A 14996-nucleotide genomic window follows, 5' to 3' on the forward strand; every position below is an offset into this window, starting at 1 on the left:
CAATCAAACAGTACGCTTGTAATTACGTGATGACAAATAAACAGGTCGTTGTAATTATAATGTTGTATAATTATTGGGCTGACTACCCTAGTAATTACACCAATTCCAATTACCAGGTGGCTTTCCAAACAGACCCAAAAGAAAAGATTTTTATCTCTATAAAAGTTGAAAAAGATCCAGGTAAAGAGAAAAAGGAGTTGCTATTGATTGGATCATGAAAAAGATAATCTTCGACTGAACTTGTTTTTACTTTATTAATAGGGAGTCAGTATTTTGAGGTAGATTTCGTAATGGATACTTCGGGGGAGTCCCGTGCATATAATGAAAAGGTATGGAAGCATGGAATCCCCTCGTTACGGTTCACTTTTAAACTTGCGCATAAAAGTTTGACATAACATGGCTCTTTGTTGATTGAATAACAATTTAGGAAACCATTTCTTAAGGTTAATTTTGAAAACCTTTTGAAAAGTACCTAAAAAACGGGTAAGTGTTTTGATAATCTCCCGAGAAAAGTGTTAAGCACCTCAGGAAATTCGTTAAATACGGCTGACCAGCGGATATGAATATTTGTGGCTAAAAGGGTATATCTTGTTTGAAAAGAGGACTTAGAGGGTTGTTAAAAACTTGAAAAAGAAGGCAATTGAATAAAGTCTTGCCTTTATTTATTTATTTATGATTAATTTCGAAAGAGATGTCTTAAAAAGAGCGATTTCGGTTTAGTCATTCCAAAACACTTGTATTTATAACTTTATATTAATTTGAGATCGATGTAGGTACTCATAAACTTCAAATTCTGGATCTGCCTGATATTGCTTCCTAGTTTTGTCTCTTTTATTAGCATAAAAATATTTATTATGAAAACTCAAATGATATTAGCCGGGTTATTACAAGAAAGAAATCTAATCTATCCATTATAAGTGATATCAACTGAACCAACATGAAGAAAAAATAGCTAAAGCATATATGTCCTCGAATAAATAATTTCGAGGAATGAAGAGATTATCTATTATGAGTAATTTCAATTGAACCAATATGAAGACAAAAATAGCTATAACATTCAAATGATTGAACAAAATATTCAAGAAATGGAATCCCATCAAGCACTTTTCACTATTACAGATAGTTTTTCTTATTTTACCTTTTCATAACATAAAGTTTTATTTCAAAAATAAAAAGACGTTCACCAAATATTATTAGAACCCCAGTTGATGGTATTATCATTCTCATCACCTTCAAAGGCCCCAGAAGTTTCCTTATTTATATTAGCCTCCTCTACTGGGGTTAAGTCATTTTCAATTTCAAGCATCTCTGTAATAGCCTTAATGCTCTTGTTCTTAATTTTGTCATAAATAGCCCAGGCACAAATATCCACCAAATCCTTTATCTTCAAGTAATGTGCTGACACTAATATGTCATAAAGTTCAGCGATACAAATATTCAGATGTTCTTTCTTGAAATTATTGAATCCTTCGTCCGAGGCAGTAATCTCAGCATTCTTCTTTAAGGTACTCGATGATTTTAATGAGCGCCTCAGTATTGACCATGATAGGAAGTGAGATGATAGACAAGCCTTCCTCTTTTATCATGTTCTTGATAAGTTCAGACTGAAAGGCCAATGACTCCTCAAGATAGAATTTTCCGTTGTCACTCGTTTTCAGCGTCACCATCCTTATGATCTCACCTGTTGTTGATGATTATGTTGATGCCATGATAAAAGAATTTGAGTTTTTTTTTTTTTTTTTTTTGGCTTGAATGAAGCATTTGGTGGCCAAATGATATGTATAAATAATGGTACAGAAGATATTCTTAATTTATTCAACTTAAAGATATGGAAGGAAATCTCTTTGACATAAATTTATTACTAAAATTATCTTTACTTGTAATCTATGCTCTTTACTTGTAATCTATGTGTGGATCACAACGTAAATTGAATACTATAAAAGAAAATTAGCCTTACCAAATTTAATAATTACACTTAATTTAATAAAGTAGGAGATCATTTTGCTCTATCTTCCACTCTTAAGCACATTTTAGAAGAAAATTTATTGTCTCTTGTCATATGAGTCTTTAGCAGAACTAGCATTGCTTGCTGGTGAATAGCCACCAAGTCGGCATTGTGTCTTCTAAACTCTGCATTATTATCACTTCTCACATTTCAGATTATAAAGTTCATCAGAAATTTTAGTGGTATGGTCGGGTCACTCTTTATCCCTTTACCCCTTTCCTTTTGGTGTTAAAGGGGCATTCTTAGTCTGGTTGGAGTTGATCCTCTTTAATGTAGGGTTGAGGATTATGGCATTGTTGCTTTTGTTTGGGTCTGAAGGGATTTTGATACCTAATCCGAATTTGAGTAGGTCTTTAGAACATAAGGCAATAACCACTTCGATGCATGGCTGATCACATTTGGTTTTGGCATTTCTACGTCTGCTAAGATTAATTCAGATCTTTTTTGGTTGCTCGCAACTGTTCCAGAATAAAAGGGCTGTCTGTGCTTATGTTTTCTAAGACGACTGAGCTCACCTATGGTTGAGGTGATAAGTAAGGGGGTGAGTTTGTCTTATTCAAAGCAGTCCATTAAAAAATTGTGGGTTTATTTGGCAGCAAGTCTAGATTTGTTAATGGAGAGTAGATGGTTAATTAAGACCTGTTTCAATAGAGTGTTAAGGGCTTGGGAGGTTAGGTGCGGGACTAATTTTTTGTTCCGGGCTTGCAGAAGCATTGATAGCCGCAGTTGTTGGTCAAATGTTTCAAAACCCTGATTCAATTGTCCATGACTATTTGAGCCAGGTATATCGGGTTCTGAACAATGATTCAAACCGGTTGCCCCTCTATAGTGAGGTTGAAAGTGAGATAATTTAGACTTTAGAGACCTAATTCCAGTCAAAATATTGGGACATGGTCCGGTGGAAAAGGGGTTGTTACAAAGGTCAGTGTTTGGTCTTGGTTCCGATACTCTATGTTCGGTGAATTATCGTTGTCCATGATGGTCTGAGAAGAAGCCAAGATTTTGGGGAAGGAGAGAAGGAGTGTTTAAACACAGGGTGCGTTAGACTCCTTGGGGCCAATATTCCTAAATAGAGTGGTTTTGGATTCTGCATTTTATGGGGACCTTTGAAACATTGTGCGAAGGAAAACACTTAACCATATGAACACATAGTTCACCCAAGATTCACTATTTGTTTCACTAGTTCATAACACAATTACATGTATAAAGAACATAAATTGTACCATATAGTTCACAATCTAAGTCGTGCATGTTGCAGAAAATTGTTCTGGTATTCAGTGAAGTTCGCTTTCATCTTCGTAGAAATCTACCACAGTAGTTCTTCACGGAGAAGAAGAGAGTTTTTTCTATCTTTTGGAAGAGAATTAGTTTTGATTTTTAGATGAAGAAAACGAAACATGCACCTTTTGGGAAAGAAGAGTCTTATATAAACAAAACAACTTCTTGTATATATCTTAAGTGACACATCCTTTGAGAAGAGTTGTATCTCTTCTCCTTTTATTTTATTTATTCCCTTTTAGATTGACCCACATAGGTGCCTAAACGTATTTCCAACATCTCCCAATCGCACATGGTAGGTCAGCTCTCATTCCTATTTTATAACGTTCATATATAACGACTAGGCCATGTGCATCTTTCAAAAGCTTGATTGCTTGATAACACTTAATGATCTTGCTCATCTCATGAATCTCTCGATCTCAGTCTGATATGCTTTTCTAGAAATGTTCTGCTAGACCGAATCATACATGATATCTTGGCAACACCCTAAGAAAGCAAAAATCAAACTGAATCTTAAGAAACTAATCAAAGTCATGAGGGTACAAAGAGAAAAATAACTCATAATTTAAAGGACTTCACACGATAACAAGTAGAGATTAAACTTGTATCTCCCTTATAGGTCATTTTATAACGTGGTACGAATCACGTATCACATTATTGACTCCTTTCACGTGGAGCGTAAGTCTTTTGCATATTTAAATATTGTGAAGATGATAGGTCAGACAAATCATGTCTAACTTTGAGTTCACCAAATATACTCATACATTTTAACCATTAGAACTCACATCTGGCATTAACACAAACTATAAAACTTAACTAGACATAAATAACCATAAAAAATGACATTTGTATTATAAAATTTGAGCCTTTATTGTTAACACGTCTGACAATAATACGTTTATAATTGTCTCATCTTTATTTGTCATCTAGATAATAGAGATGATTGCTCGTGTGAATAGGCCAATCTTTTTGTCTGTCTGACATACATACACTTAAAATTTATATTCTAAACATAAAAGCATCTTATGTATATGAAAGAACGACAATAAATCTTTTAGACAGCAACTAACATTTACCTCAAAATGCAATTTTTATGTGAACATGATCCAAAGAAATTAGGAAATATAAATACATAATCACTATGCAAACCCAATGATGTCATATCTTTCATAAGAAACAATGCAATGGATTTTGTTAATAAGTCTATTACCAAGTGATGCGTAGAGATGTACTTCACGTTCACTTCTCTATGTACAACTATGTCTCTGACACCAAATTAAACTTAATATCAATATACTTCATCTTCTGACAGATTTTGGGATCTTATATGTAAACTATTGAGATATGACTATGACACTTGATTGTCACTAGTTCAATAGCATTACATGTTCACTAAAATGTATTACCAGAGGATGTTCAAGTGCAAACAACTTCTTGGACAATTACTGGAAGTCATTGTTACACCTCGTACTTTTATATGTTAAGTTTCCCCATGAGTTGGTTGCTATAGATTCAGAGAGCGGAGTGACCTTCGAAGTCATATGGGATTAGAAATGTCTATCTTAAGTGTATAAGAGTTTAAGATCATGTTTAGTAGGTATTGGAAGCTTCTGGGATCATGCGAATCGAAGAAATTAAGTTTGTCAAAACTTTGGGAAAATTTGGCAGAATTCTGGACATGATTTTTGGTCTAACTTTGGGGAGGTCTATCTTCTAGCATATGAGTAGTTATGGAATTCATAACCTATGTAAATTCAAGTTCAGAGAGTTTTCTTTCCAATTCAACTGACAGATCACAAATCCAAGAAGTACTGTGCAAAATATGGTCCGTACAAAAATATACGATTTCAAGATGCACCGTATTTCAGCAGAAAGAGAAATTTTTTTATATTGAGAATTATGAAGGAAGAAACACGGTCCATACTTTTCGTCGTATTTATGTCCTCACCGTGTTCTTTTTTTTATATAATAATTCGTATACCCTTTATTTTTTATCATTTTCTCCACTTTCCATGATCTCTAACCCTCTTGAAAGCTCTCTCCAACATATCTATCAAACCTCTAAGAAAAATCAAAGATCAAAAGTGAAGATCAAGTGTTTAGAGGTTCTAAAGTGATTATGGAAGCTTGTTTCTCCTTTTGATAGTGGTTTTAGAGGATACTTCCAGGCAAAACACTCTTGGAATTGGTGTGTTATTGAGTTCTTAAGGTAAGATTCCATCTTATTTCCATGTTTATGAGTTTATATGATGATTTTGTTAGGTTTGGAAGGAAAGGAGTTGGAGGGAAGATTCAAATACGAATTTGAGTTTATGTTGAGATGTAATCTAATTTAAGTCATGTTGTAAATGTGTTTTTAAGCTAAAACCTAGTTGGAAGGATAATAGTTGTTGTTGAGATTGTATTGAGGATGCTATACTTGGTATAATTGGAAGAAGAAAGTGTATAAGTATTGTATACAAAGCGTATATTGGGCTGTTTTGATGTAAATCTTGGGGTGAGTAGAGATATGACATTAAAGAGACTTATATAAGGTTGTTTTTATGTTGTTGACTGTTAGGTGTGCTGTAGTGACTAAGGGATTGGAATACTAGCTCAACAGTTTCATTGTGGGATTTTGATTGACGACTTGAGGTATGTTAAGGCTAACTTTCCTTCTTTTGGGTATGATCCTTATGAACAAAACGTAAACATAGCACTACTCCATAATGAAATCCATTCTTAGCAGCTAGGGATGTTCCATGTTGATTCATGTTTTAGTAATGTTGTTCAGTACGTCTTCCTTCAGATTCAGTATGATTCAGAGAGTTACATGCTAATGAAATGCTATCTCATAATGTTGTTCGGAGGAATAACAACCTTACGTCACTCCAACAGACTCAGGATGTACTCTTATCATATATATATATATATATATATATATATATATATATATATGGGGTATGGGGAAGGTGCCGACGTTATATACGCACCACCACCTGATCAGCTGGTCACATAATGATGATGATGATGATGCCCACAGAGGCCAATATGATACCCCTATGCATGTATGCACAATATTTATGCATATCATTGGCCCTCAGAGGCAATTCAGACATATATCGCATTCATTTCATCTTATGTACTTTTATATCTCTTTCATTTTATTTTCATGCCTTATATACTTAGTACTTTGTACGTACTGACGTTCCTTTTTTTGGGGGCGCTGCGTTTCATGCCCACAAGTTCAGGTAGACAAGTTGACGATCCGCCCCTGTAGGTTACTGTTCAGCTAATATTGGAGCACTCCTTTTGATCTGGAGTTGCTATTGTGTTTTTGGTACGTTATACTTTTGTGTGCATACGGGTATGGCGGGACCCTGTCCCGATCTTATTATGTCATATATTCCAATAGAGGCTTGTAGACAGCCATGGTATAGTTAGATGTTGTATGGCCCCCTCGGCCAATATATTTGTTGTATAGTATTTTATGATGGCCTTGTAGGCTTGCACAGTTTAGTCCAGCATAGTCATATAGTATGTCTTTTCAGGCCTCATCTCCTATTCAGCATACTTCTCTTATGATTTAGCAGATTTTCATCGGATGACCCTCGAGGTCCACTCTTGTTTATGATTATGATATGGAAGTATGATTAGCGGTGCTCAGCAGGTAGGGCCCGGGTGCCCGTTATGGCCCTCCGATTTGGGTCTTGACATACACAATCAACTTCCCTTGTACATAAGGATAATAATTGTCTCTTGCTACTCAACATTAAATATGATGTCATTATTTAGCAAGAAGAACATACTCATATTTAGATTTTCTCTCATCTAAATCTCCTTCTCAATTCCTTGACAAGACAAGGAATATCCTACTGTGCCTTTAAGATACCTCTGTATCATCTTAACGACTTTCTAATATTATTGTCTGGTGAAGACTGAGAACACACCCTCCCACTTAAAATTCGCCGCTTGAAATATGAGTATTTATGGATCGATTTTTGAATCCTAAATATAAGAATATATGAATCTTCACCCATATCTTTTTGTATACCATAAGCCTTGTGCTAGTGTTTGAGAACTCCACTTGCTATCACTAGCTTTAGGGATTACATCTAGATCAATCAATAACAACACTTGGTTTGATTCATCAACTCCATGTCATATTCCATTATTTAAAAAAATTCCTTAATAAGGTATGTAAAAGTCTACTTCCGACTATGTTTCTCTTTCGTGTGGAGTAACTATATATGCTTCCTCTTTAATTTCAAATCGATGACGGACAATGCAAGGAAGACACGTTTGTCGAGGTTGAGATTGACAAACTGATTATCAATTAATTAGTTACTCTCACTGGGAGCAACAATATTAAATGGATTCTCTTTTGAATGTATCTTTGGTGTGATAGGAACATATTCATTATCACCAATTGAATCCACCCAAATTCATTTCGAGTATGGTTAGCATCAAATTGACTAGCATACAGTGATTTTTATTAGACGTTGAAAAAATATAGATTTTGATTGGGGGAGGAGTTATGTAGGAGAGAGGGGTATGCTGATTTTATTTTCGAGAAGATAAAGAGCTGGCATTGCGAGTAACTCGGGAGCTATTATTTTTTTGTAATTTTTGTGGGTCCCATAAATGATATGACCTCAGCTGACTTACTATAATTTATCTCTGTCCTCAGACATATTTTCTTGAGGTGTGAGGTACCCAAATTTGGTAACATTCTCAAGAGATTTAAGATATATGTTGGTGTTCAGACAACTAGTTGTATATTTTCCTCCATTGGGTTGGGTGTGGTGATTTAGGGGTCTCATATTAATTTGGGGTGGTCGATAACCCATAAGCCAAGCATAGTGGACCTCGTTTGGCCCATCATTAATTTGGTAGTCTGACCCGCGTGGCTTTGTAGGGATTTCATTTTTCCGCCACCTCGCTATTGTTAAAGAGTTTCTAGTTGGCCGACATTGTGGTGTTTCCTGAATTATAATTATGCAATTTGGTATAAATAGAATTATTAGAGTATTTAAATTTGTGGCTTTCAAGAAACTTATCTGATGCGATGTCAAAAAGCTTTACCTATTGTGGTAATGCTATAGTCTGATTCTGTCTCTGATCTTTAACCCGTAATTGTGGTTGGACGTTCTCTTTTTTCTTTAAAAAAGTCAATTTTTTCCAAGTATTTCTTGGAAGACATGTGAAAGATGAAAAACATTTCAGGGATATAGTTTGCTGCGAAACACGATGAACCTCGACGGATGTCAACATATATCTCTTTTTCCAATGGTTGGAATTGAAATTTGAAAAATAAAGATGGAGGGGGCCAACCTCGCCAGATCTCTACCTGCAACAATTCTCTTTTTGGGCTAACAGTGTCGCCGCATCAATTTATTGACAACATAAGATAGAAACCAAAATAAGACTTTTCAACCCTAACGAACAACTGATGTGACCCGATTGTAAACCCACATTTTGCTCTGCCATATCACTCTGATCGAGATTCGTTGATATGACCCAAGTAGGTGGAAGTGGGTGCCAGCTGTGGAGGTCTTCTCGGCCTCTCCGAGCTCCCGGTTGCGGAAACTAGCCCGGACACGGATTTTACCCAAAATAGATAGTCCCCCACTTTTCGGTCCCTTTATGAATATGAGAACGGGAAGGAGAAAAGCGGGCTTGTCCAAATTTCACGTGGGAAGTTAGCTAAACGTTGCGACTCCCCAACACGATTGGACACCTTGTTAGGGTTGCATTTAATGCGCCCCTTCGGTCAATCGGCGGCGTTGCTTAAGAGGCAGGTATCTGACGTTACGTGAAGACACGCCGTTTCGCCAATCTAGGTGAAAATCGCCTTGTCTCCTATTTAAACTACCACTTTGGGTTTACATAGCAATATCTTTTAACTTCTGACATTCTTTTGAAAAAAAAAAACCCGTTCTTTAACATGTCTACTTCATCTTCCTCATCGCAACACTTGGCTGCTACTTAGGCGGCGGGGCTACCCATGCGGGCCCAGAATGACTCCTGACCATGAAAACCTTAGCTCCCCTTCTACCGATGCCCAAGAGATAGACTTGGGTTCCAACATTGCTGAGATCATCCCCTACTCCTTAACTGCTCAGGGGATTTCCGTGTTAGCCGCCGACTGGAATCCGTTATGACGATTCGCTCCTTAGTTACCAGTTCTTGCCTAGATCAGATACGTCTGGACTGCAATTAGGGGCCCGGAATAGGGATACGCCCGGTTCCTAGGAACGCCAACATCTCCTACCATTCTATCGGTATGTCGACCGTCTACATGTACCTTTCATTATTAGCTTTACTCTCCCGATCCACCACGTAATTAAAGAATTCTACAGTCGCTACCAACTCTGCATAAGGCAACTAGCCCCTCAAGTCTAGAGGATCGTGCAATGCATTCAGTACTTGGCCTACCGAGCAAACCTACTTTTTACCTTTGATCACTTCGTCAAAATGTACTCCTCTCGCGCATTTTGGGAGGGAATGGTGCATTTGGCTTCTCGAAGCGTTTGGGGTCTCATCACTAATGTCGAGAATGACTATGACTGTGGATGGCATGATAGGTTCGTCATGATACTTACCAATCTTCTACACAACACTTCTCCAGAACCATTTCCAAAGTTATGGAACCTGCTCGTAGGTATTTTGACCTTTTTTTTCTTTTCCTTTGAAGATTCCCCTCCCCTACTTATGCTTTATTTTTCTTTACTGCGGTCCTCGTGAGCAAGACCACATGCCTGGTCTCTTAAGTTGGGTCGTGAACCTCCTGTGCTCCTCTATTGGGATTGAGAAGACCTGGAGGAATATATCTACCGACCGCTGGAGGGAAAAAAGTCATGGTGAGTTTTTAACAAAGACTTTCCCCTCCCGTTATCATTTTCGACTTATCCCGATATTAGGTACTGCTCCTCATATGTATTTTACGCAGGCTTACCTGTCCTAGGATCATCATCCCGGAGGGCCCCTTATCGAGAAGAAGCCCAAACCAATCTTGAGTTGGCTACTACCAGCAAAAAATGAAGGCTTCCCGCGGATGCAGGCGTGTCTTCTTCCTGAGGAATTGACTCCGGGGTGCGATCTCATCCCCGACTATTACAGTACTGAAAAAAGTTATGTCGAAAGTGGTGAATTTGGAAGAAGGTGGGGAAGGCGGAGTCTTTGATAGAGGAGAAGACGGGCATTCCGAGCCTATTGTTGATAATCTCGGAAGGGCCCCGGGCAGTGTAGGGCCGGTCCCTCCACTCCGCCCCTCGGAGGGAGAAAGACGAGTCTGATTTGGAAGCTCTTCTCTCTTACTTGGCGGGATTTCTCCTCCAAGTATGTTATTTAATTAAGTTTGTCACTTTGTTCCTTTTGAAATTTCTCATACTTCCGCCCGCCTTTCTTCATCGGGTCATGCTTCCATTACTTCTGTTCTCGAGATGGTCAGGAGCTCACCTTATTCGTCCAGAGAAGTGAGGAGGCTGCAATCCGAGAACTCCCACCTGAAGGCTGATCTGTCCGAGTTGATGACCCGCAGATCTTTTTTGAACTCCGAGCGGAGTGAAGCTAAGGAGGCTTTGTCTGCCCGAGAGGGAGTCCTCCGGGACCTAACAACTGCCCATCAAAAGCTTTAGGAGAGGGTAGCTCAGGTGGAAGCATAGAGGTCCGCTGCCCAAGGGAGAGTGCAAGCGCTAGAGGCTTTCCAGACACGACTCAGAGCCCATAATGTCCGACTGCAGCAGCGCCGATCTGCCGATCAGAACTTTTCTAATCTTTAAGGGACTATATCATGCTGAAGACCCGATGCAATGTTCTTCTAGATATTAGAGAAATCTGCATTGGGTACGTTGATTCTGCTCTGACGGATGTAGAGGTGGATGTGGGGGCTGCCGATATTGCTATGGACGACCTCCGTTATCGGACTCCTTCCTCCTCTAATGCTTCCTGTATTTCTTCGGATGATGAAGACACTGCTCCTTCTTCTTAGCTTATGTTTACTACTCTGCGGGCCTTTGTGCCCGGTTAAGACTGCTCCGGCCGCTGTGCTTTTTGATTTATTTTTTTGTGTTTTACTGAAGAGGTCTATGTACCGTTAGTCTGTTTTTTGTCCCAGTCTGCGTACTTGTGATTATGCTCTTTTCTAAGTTTTCTTTGTTGTATATAGGCCTGTGTGCCCTTAAAATATTTGTCCGAGCCTGGGTGCTCGAAAGAAAAAATATTTCTCGCAGTACTTACATATATAAATATATGCGTGTAATTGCATTTATTTGATTTCTTTTACGCTTTGACATGCGCTTTGTTGGCAAATCGTAGTGATTGCAACTAATCTTATTGGATTTTATTTTTAACACTTAGCTGTCGGGGCGTGACCGCTATGCCCGTCTACCTGAACTATCTTTATATTCGAGTGTCGGTATTTAAGCTTAAAAATTGATGAACGGTGCACGTTTTTTCACTTTAGCATTTTGTATTTGAATTCATAATTTTTAACTCAATTCGAGTATGCCACTTCCGAAAACACTTTTTGCGATCAGGAATTATTCATCTTATTCGCAATAAAAGAGGGGGGCCCTGGATTTCGATGTTGATGAGGAAGACGTCTCAATGTATTTAATGGCACTAAGGTACATGGAACCTGCACGCTCGAAGGCTCTAAAGGTCGTGCCATGTGTTTGAAGCGATTTTTACTAGGCCGTATGGCTTCCGAGTTCGACTTTGCCCCGAACGTTTTTATTTTTTTACGAGATACCTCATTGGTAAGTGTTCTGAAAAATAAGTGAGGATTCTTATTTCACTTTCCCTGGAGTTTACATGAACAGACTGTTTGATTGAACTACAAAAATCTTAGTACGGTATATCAGGGCGGGGAAAGCTAGACAAGGGCTAGCGTTCATTTTCTCCCGGCAGTCCTAATCCTTGTGCATTTGTTCAGCTTGCTCGATTCCCATTGTCTCCTCCCGGTACTCATTTGTGAGGTATCGAGGATTCGAGTATTGTGTTTGACAACATCTGATAGAGTTCTTTCTAGGTTCTCCGATTTCTTATCGGATGCGACACGTTTTTGTGTTGTTGCCTCATTAAAAATCTTGCTAGTAAAACCTCTTTGGAACAAAACCTAGGTCAAGGAAAAGAGTGCAACACGTGTCTTTAGTCCTCCTTCCAGTAGTTAGGAAGAGGGAAGCAGGTAGTTCTTTTCAGAGTGATTCCCGTCCTGGAGAGGAAGTAAGTTAGGGTAGAATAAATAATGTATTTATACAATCATACCAGTCATCCTTGTCAAAGGTAGAATCTCTTGAGATGGCTGGCGTTCTAGCTATTCTTTAACTCATTTCCATGCTCGTGCCCGATTTGGTACGATCCTGTGCCAGCAATCCCCACGATTTGGTATGGACCTTCCAAATTAGGCCCTAGCTTACCTGCTGGCGTCCCGTGTTGCGAGGGTGACCTTCCGGAGGACGTAATCCCCAACCATGAAATGCCTCAAGTTTGTTTTTCTGTTGAAATATCTTTCAACCTTCTGCTTCTGCGCTATCATACGCACAAAAGCCATTTCTCTTCGTTCTTCCAACAGTTCCAACCCAACGGCCATCGCCTCATTGTTGGATTCTTCCATAGTTTCAGTGTATCGGATGCTTGGTTCTTTGATCTCTTCAGGTATGTGGCCTCGGCCCCTACACCAGAGAGAATGAGGTTTCACCCGTACTTGTTTTAGGAGTAGTTCTGTATGCCCACAGTAACTCAAGTAATTCTTCCGGCCATCTCCCCTTAGCATCTTCCAACTTTTTCTGGATATTCTGAATCAGGATCCTGTTGGTTGATTCTGCTTGTCCGTTTGCACACGGATGGTATGGGGAAGATGTTATTAATTTGATCTTCAACCCTTCCAGGAATTCGGTGATTTTTGTCCCCACAAACTGAGGGCCATTGTCACAAGCTATTTTCTTTCGGTACCCCAAACATGCATATGATGTGATCCCAGATGAAGTCGATCACTTCTTTCTCCTGAATTTTCCCGAAAGCCTTTGCCTCTACCCACTTCGTGAAATAATCTGTCAGCAGCAACAAGAACCTTACAATTTTCACAGCCCCTGGCAACGGGCCTACGATGTTCATCCCTCTTTTAAAGGAGGGCCATGGGGCTACAACCGAATGAAGTAGTTCAGTGGGTTGATGAATCATCGGAGAGTGTTGCTGGCATCTGTTGTATCTTTGAACGAAGTTTTTAACATCTCCCTCCCGCCGGGACCAGTAATATTCGGCCCTTATTATTTTCTTGACCAGCGACTCTTACCTGACGTTGTTCCCACAATTGCCTTCGTGTACTTCCCTCATAACGTATTCCGCTTCGGCGGGCCCCAAACATTTGGCCAAGGGACCTAGGTATGACCTGCGATACAATTCCCCTTCATGCATGCAATACCGTGCTGCCTTGACTCTCAGAGCTCTTGCCGCTTTGGCGTCTTCTGGAGAGTCCCATTCTACAGATAATTCATTATTTCGTTCCGCCAGTCCCATGTCAGGACAGTGGTGTTTACCTCATGTATGGCAGGACTTAGGACAGAATGTAAGAGGTGGACCAAGGAGTCTGGTGCGCTTCCGTTATGCCGATCGAGAAACCAAGATTTGCCGAGGCATCAGCTTCAGTATTCATCTCTGGAGGGATTTGCGTGACTTTCCACCGTTCGAAACGTGCCAACAGCATTTTGACTTTGCCTATGTAGTACCTCGCATTCGATCGTCCTTGGCCTCGTATTTCCTGATGATTTGATTTATGATCAGTTGAAATCAACTTTTCAGTTCAACAACTTCAGCTCCGAATCCTCGGACCAGTTCCAAACCTGCAATTGTGGCCTCATACTCGGCCTTATTATTAGTCAGAGACGAGCATGTTATGGCCTGTCTGATCACGACTCTCGACGGGGTTATCAGAACGATTCCCAATGTCGTACCCTTTACATTGATTGCCCTGCCTGTATATAAGATCCACTCTCCGGACGCGGCTTTGAATTCTCGGGCCGCTTTTTTCTGAGCACGGGGTATCAAACCCGGACTATAATCTGCCACGAAGTCCGTTAGGGCTTGTGACTTAATAGTAATATGAGGCAGATAGGTGATATCATAACCACATATCTCAATCGACTAACTGCATGCCTTCCTGAAAGCTCAGGCTTGTGCAGGATGTTTCTTAAAGGAAACATCTTTACCACGCAAATAGGCTGACATAAAAAGTAAGGATTTAGTTTCCAGGCCATGACTACAGAGCTAGGGCCAGTTTTTCAAGATGCGGGTAACGAGCTTCAGCCTCGATCAAGGCTTTACTAATATAATAGACAGGTGATTGCGTACCTTTCACTTCATGGACCAGCACGAGGCTTACCACGATATCAGAGACAACCAGGTAGACTAGTAAGAGCTCATCTCCTTCCGGGCTCACGAGCAATGGCGGGTGCGATAGGTACCTTTTCAATTCTTTTAACGCATGCCGACAGAGATTAGTACGCCAAAAAACTTTTGGCAGCGCTCATATGATCGAGATATGAGCCTCCCCAACGTTGTTACTCTTCCGACCAGTTATTGCACCTCTCGGGCATTAGTGAGTGTATCCAGGATTTGTTCGATTGCTCAAATATGATTTGGATTAGCTTTTATCCCCTTGCTGGTCACAACGAACCCTAGGAATTTGCCGGAGTTTACTCCGAAAGCGTATTTCTCCGGGTTCAGCTTCTAT

General features: G+C 39.6%; 1 protein-coding gene across 1 annotated transcript; it reads right to left on the bottom strand.

The window, feature by feature from the left end:
* Positions 1-1180: 1180 nt before the first annotated feature.
* LOC132061406 (SKP1-like protein 14) lies at positions 1181-12881 on the bottom strand. The gene is made up of 2 exons (XM_059454235.1): positions 12685-12881; positions 1181-1529 (listed from the first exon to the last, which is right to left on the bottom strand). The coding sequence occupies exons 1-2, from the start codon at positions 12879-12881 to the stop codon at positions 1181-1183; spliced, it is 546 nt and encodes a 181-aa protein (XP_059310218.1).
* Positions 12882-14996: the final 2115 nt, after the last annotated feature.

Source organism: Lycium ferocissimum, chromosome 6 (genome assembly GCF_029784015.1).
Source record: "Lycium ferocissimum isolate CSIRO_LF1 chromosome 6, AGI_CSIRO_Lferr_CH_V1, whole genome shotgun sequence".
Taxonomy (NCBI): Eukaryota; Viridiplantae; Streptophyta; class Magnoliopsida; order Solanales; family Solanaceae; genus Lycium; species Lycium ferocissimum.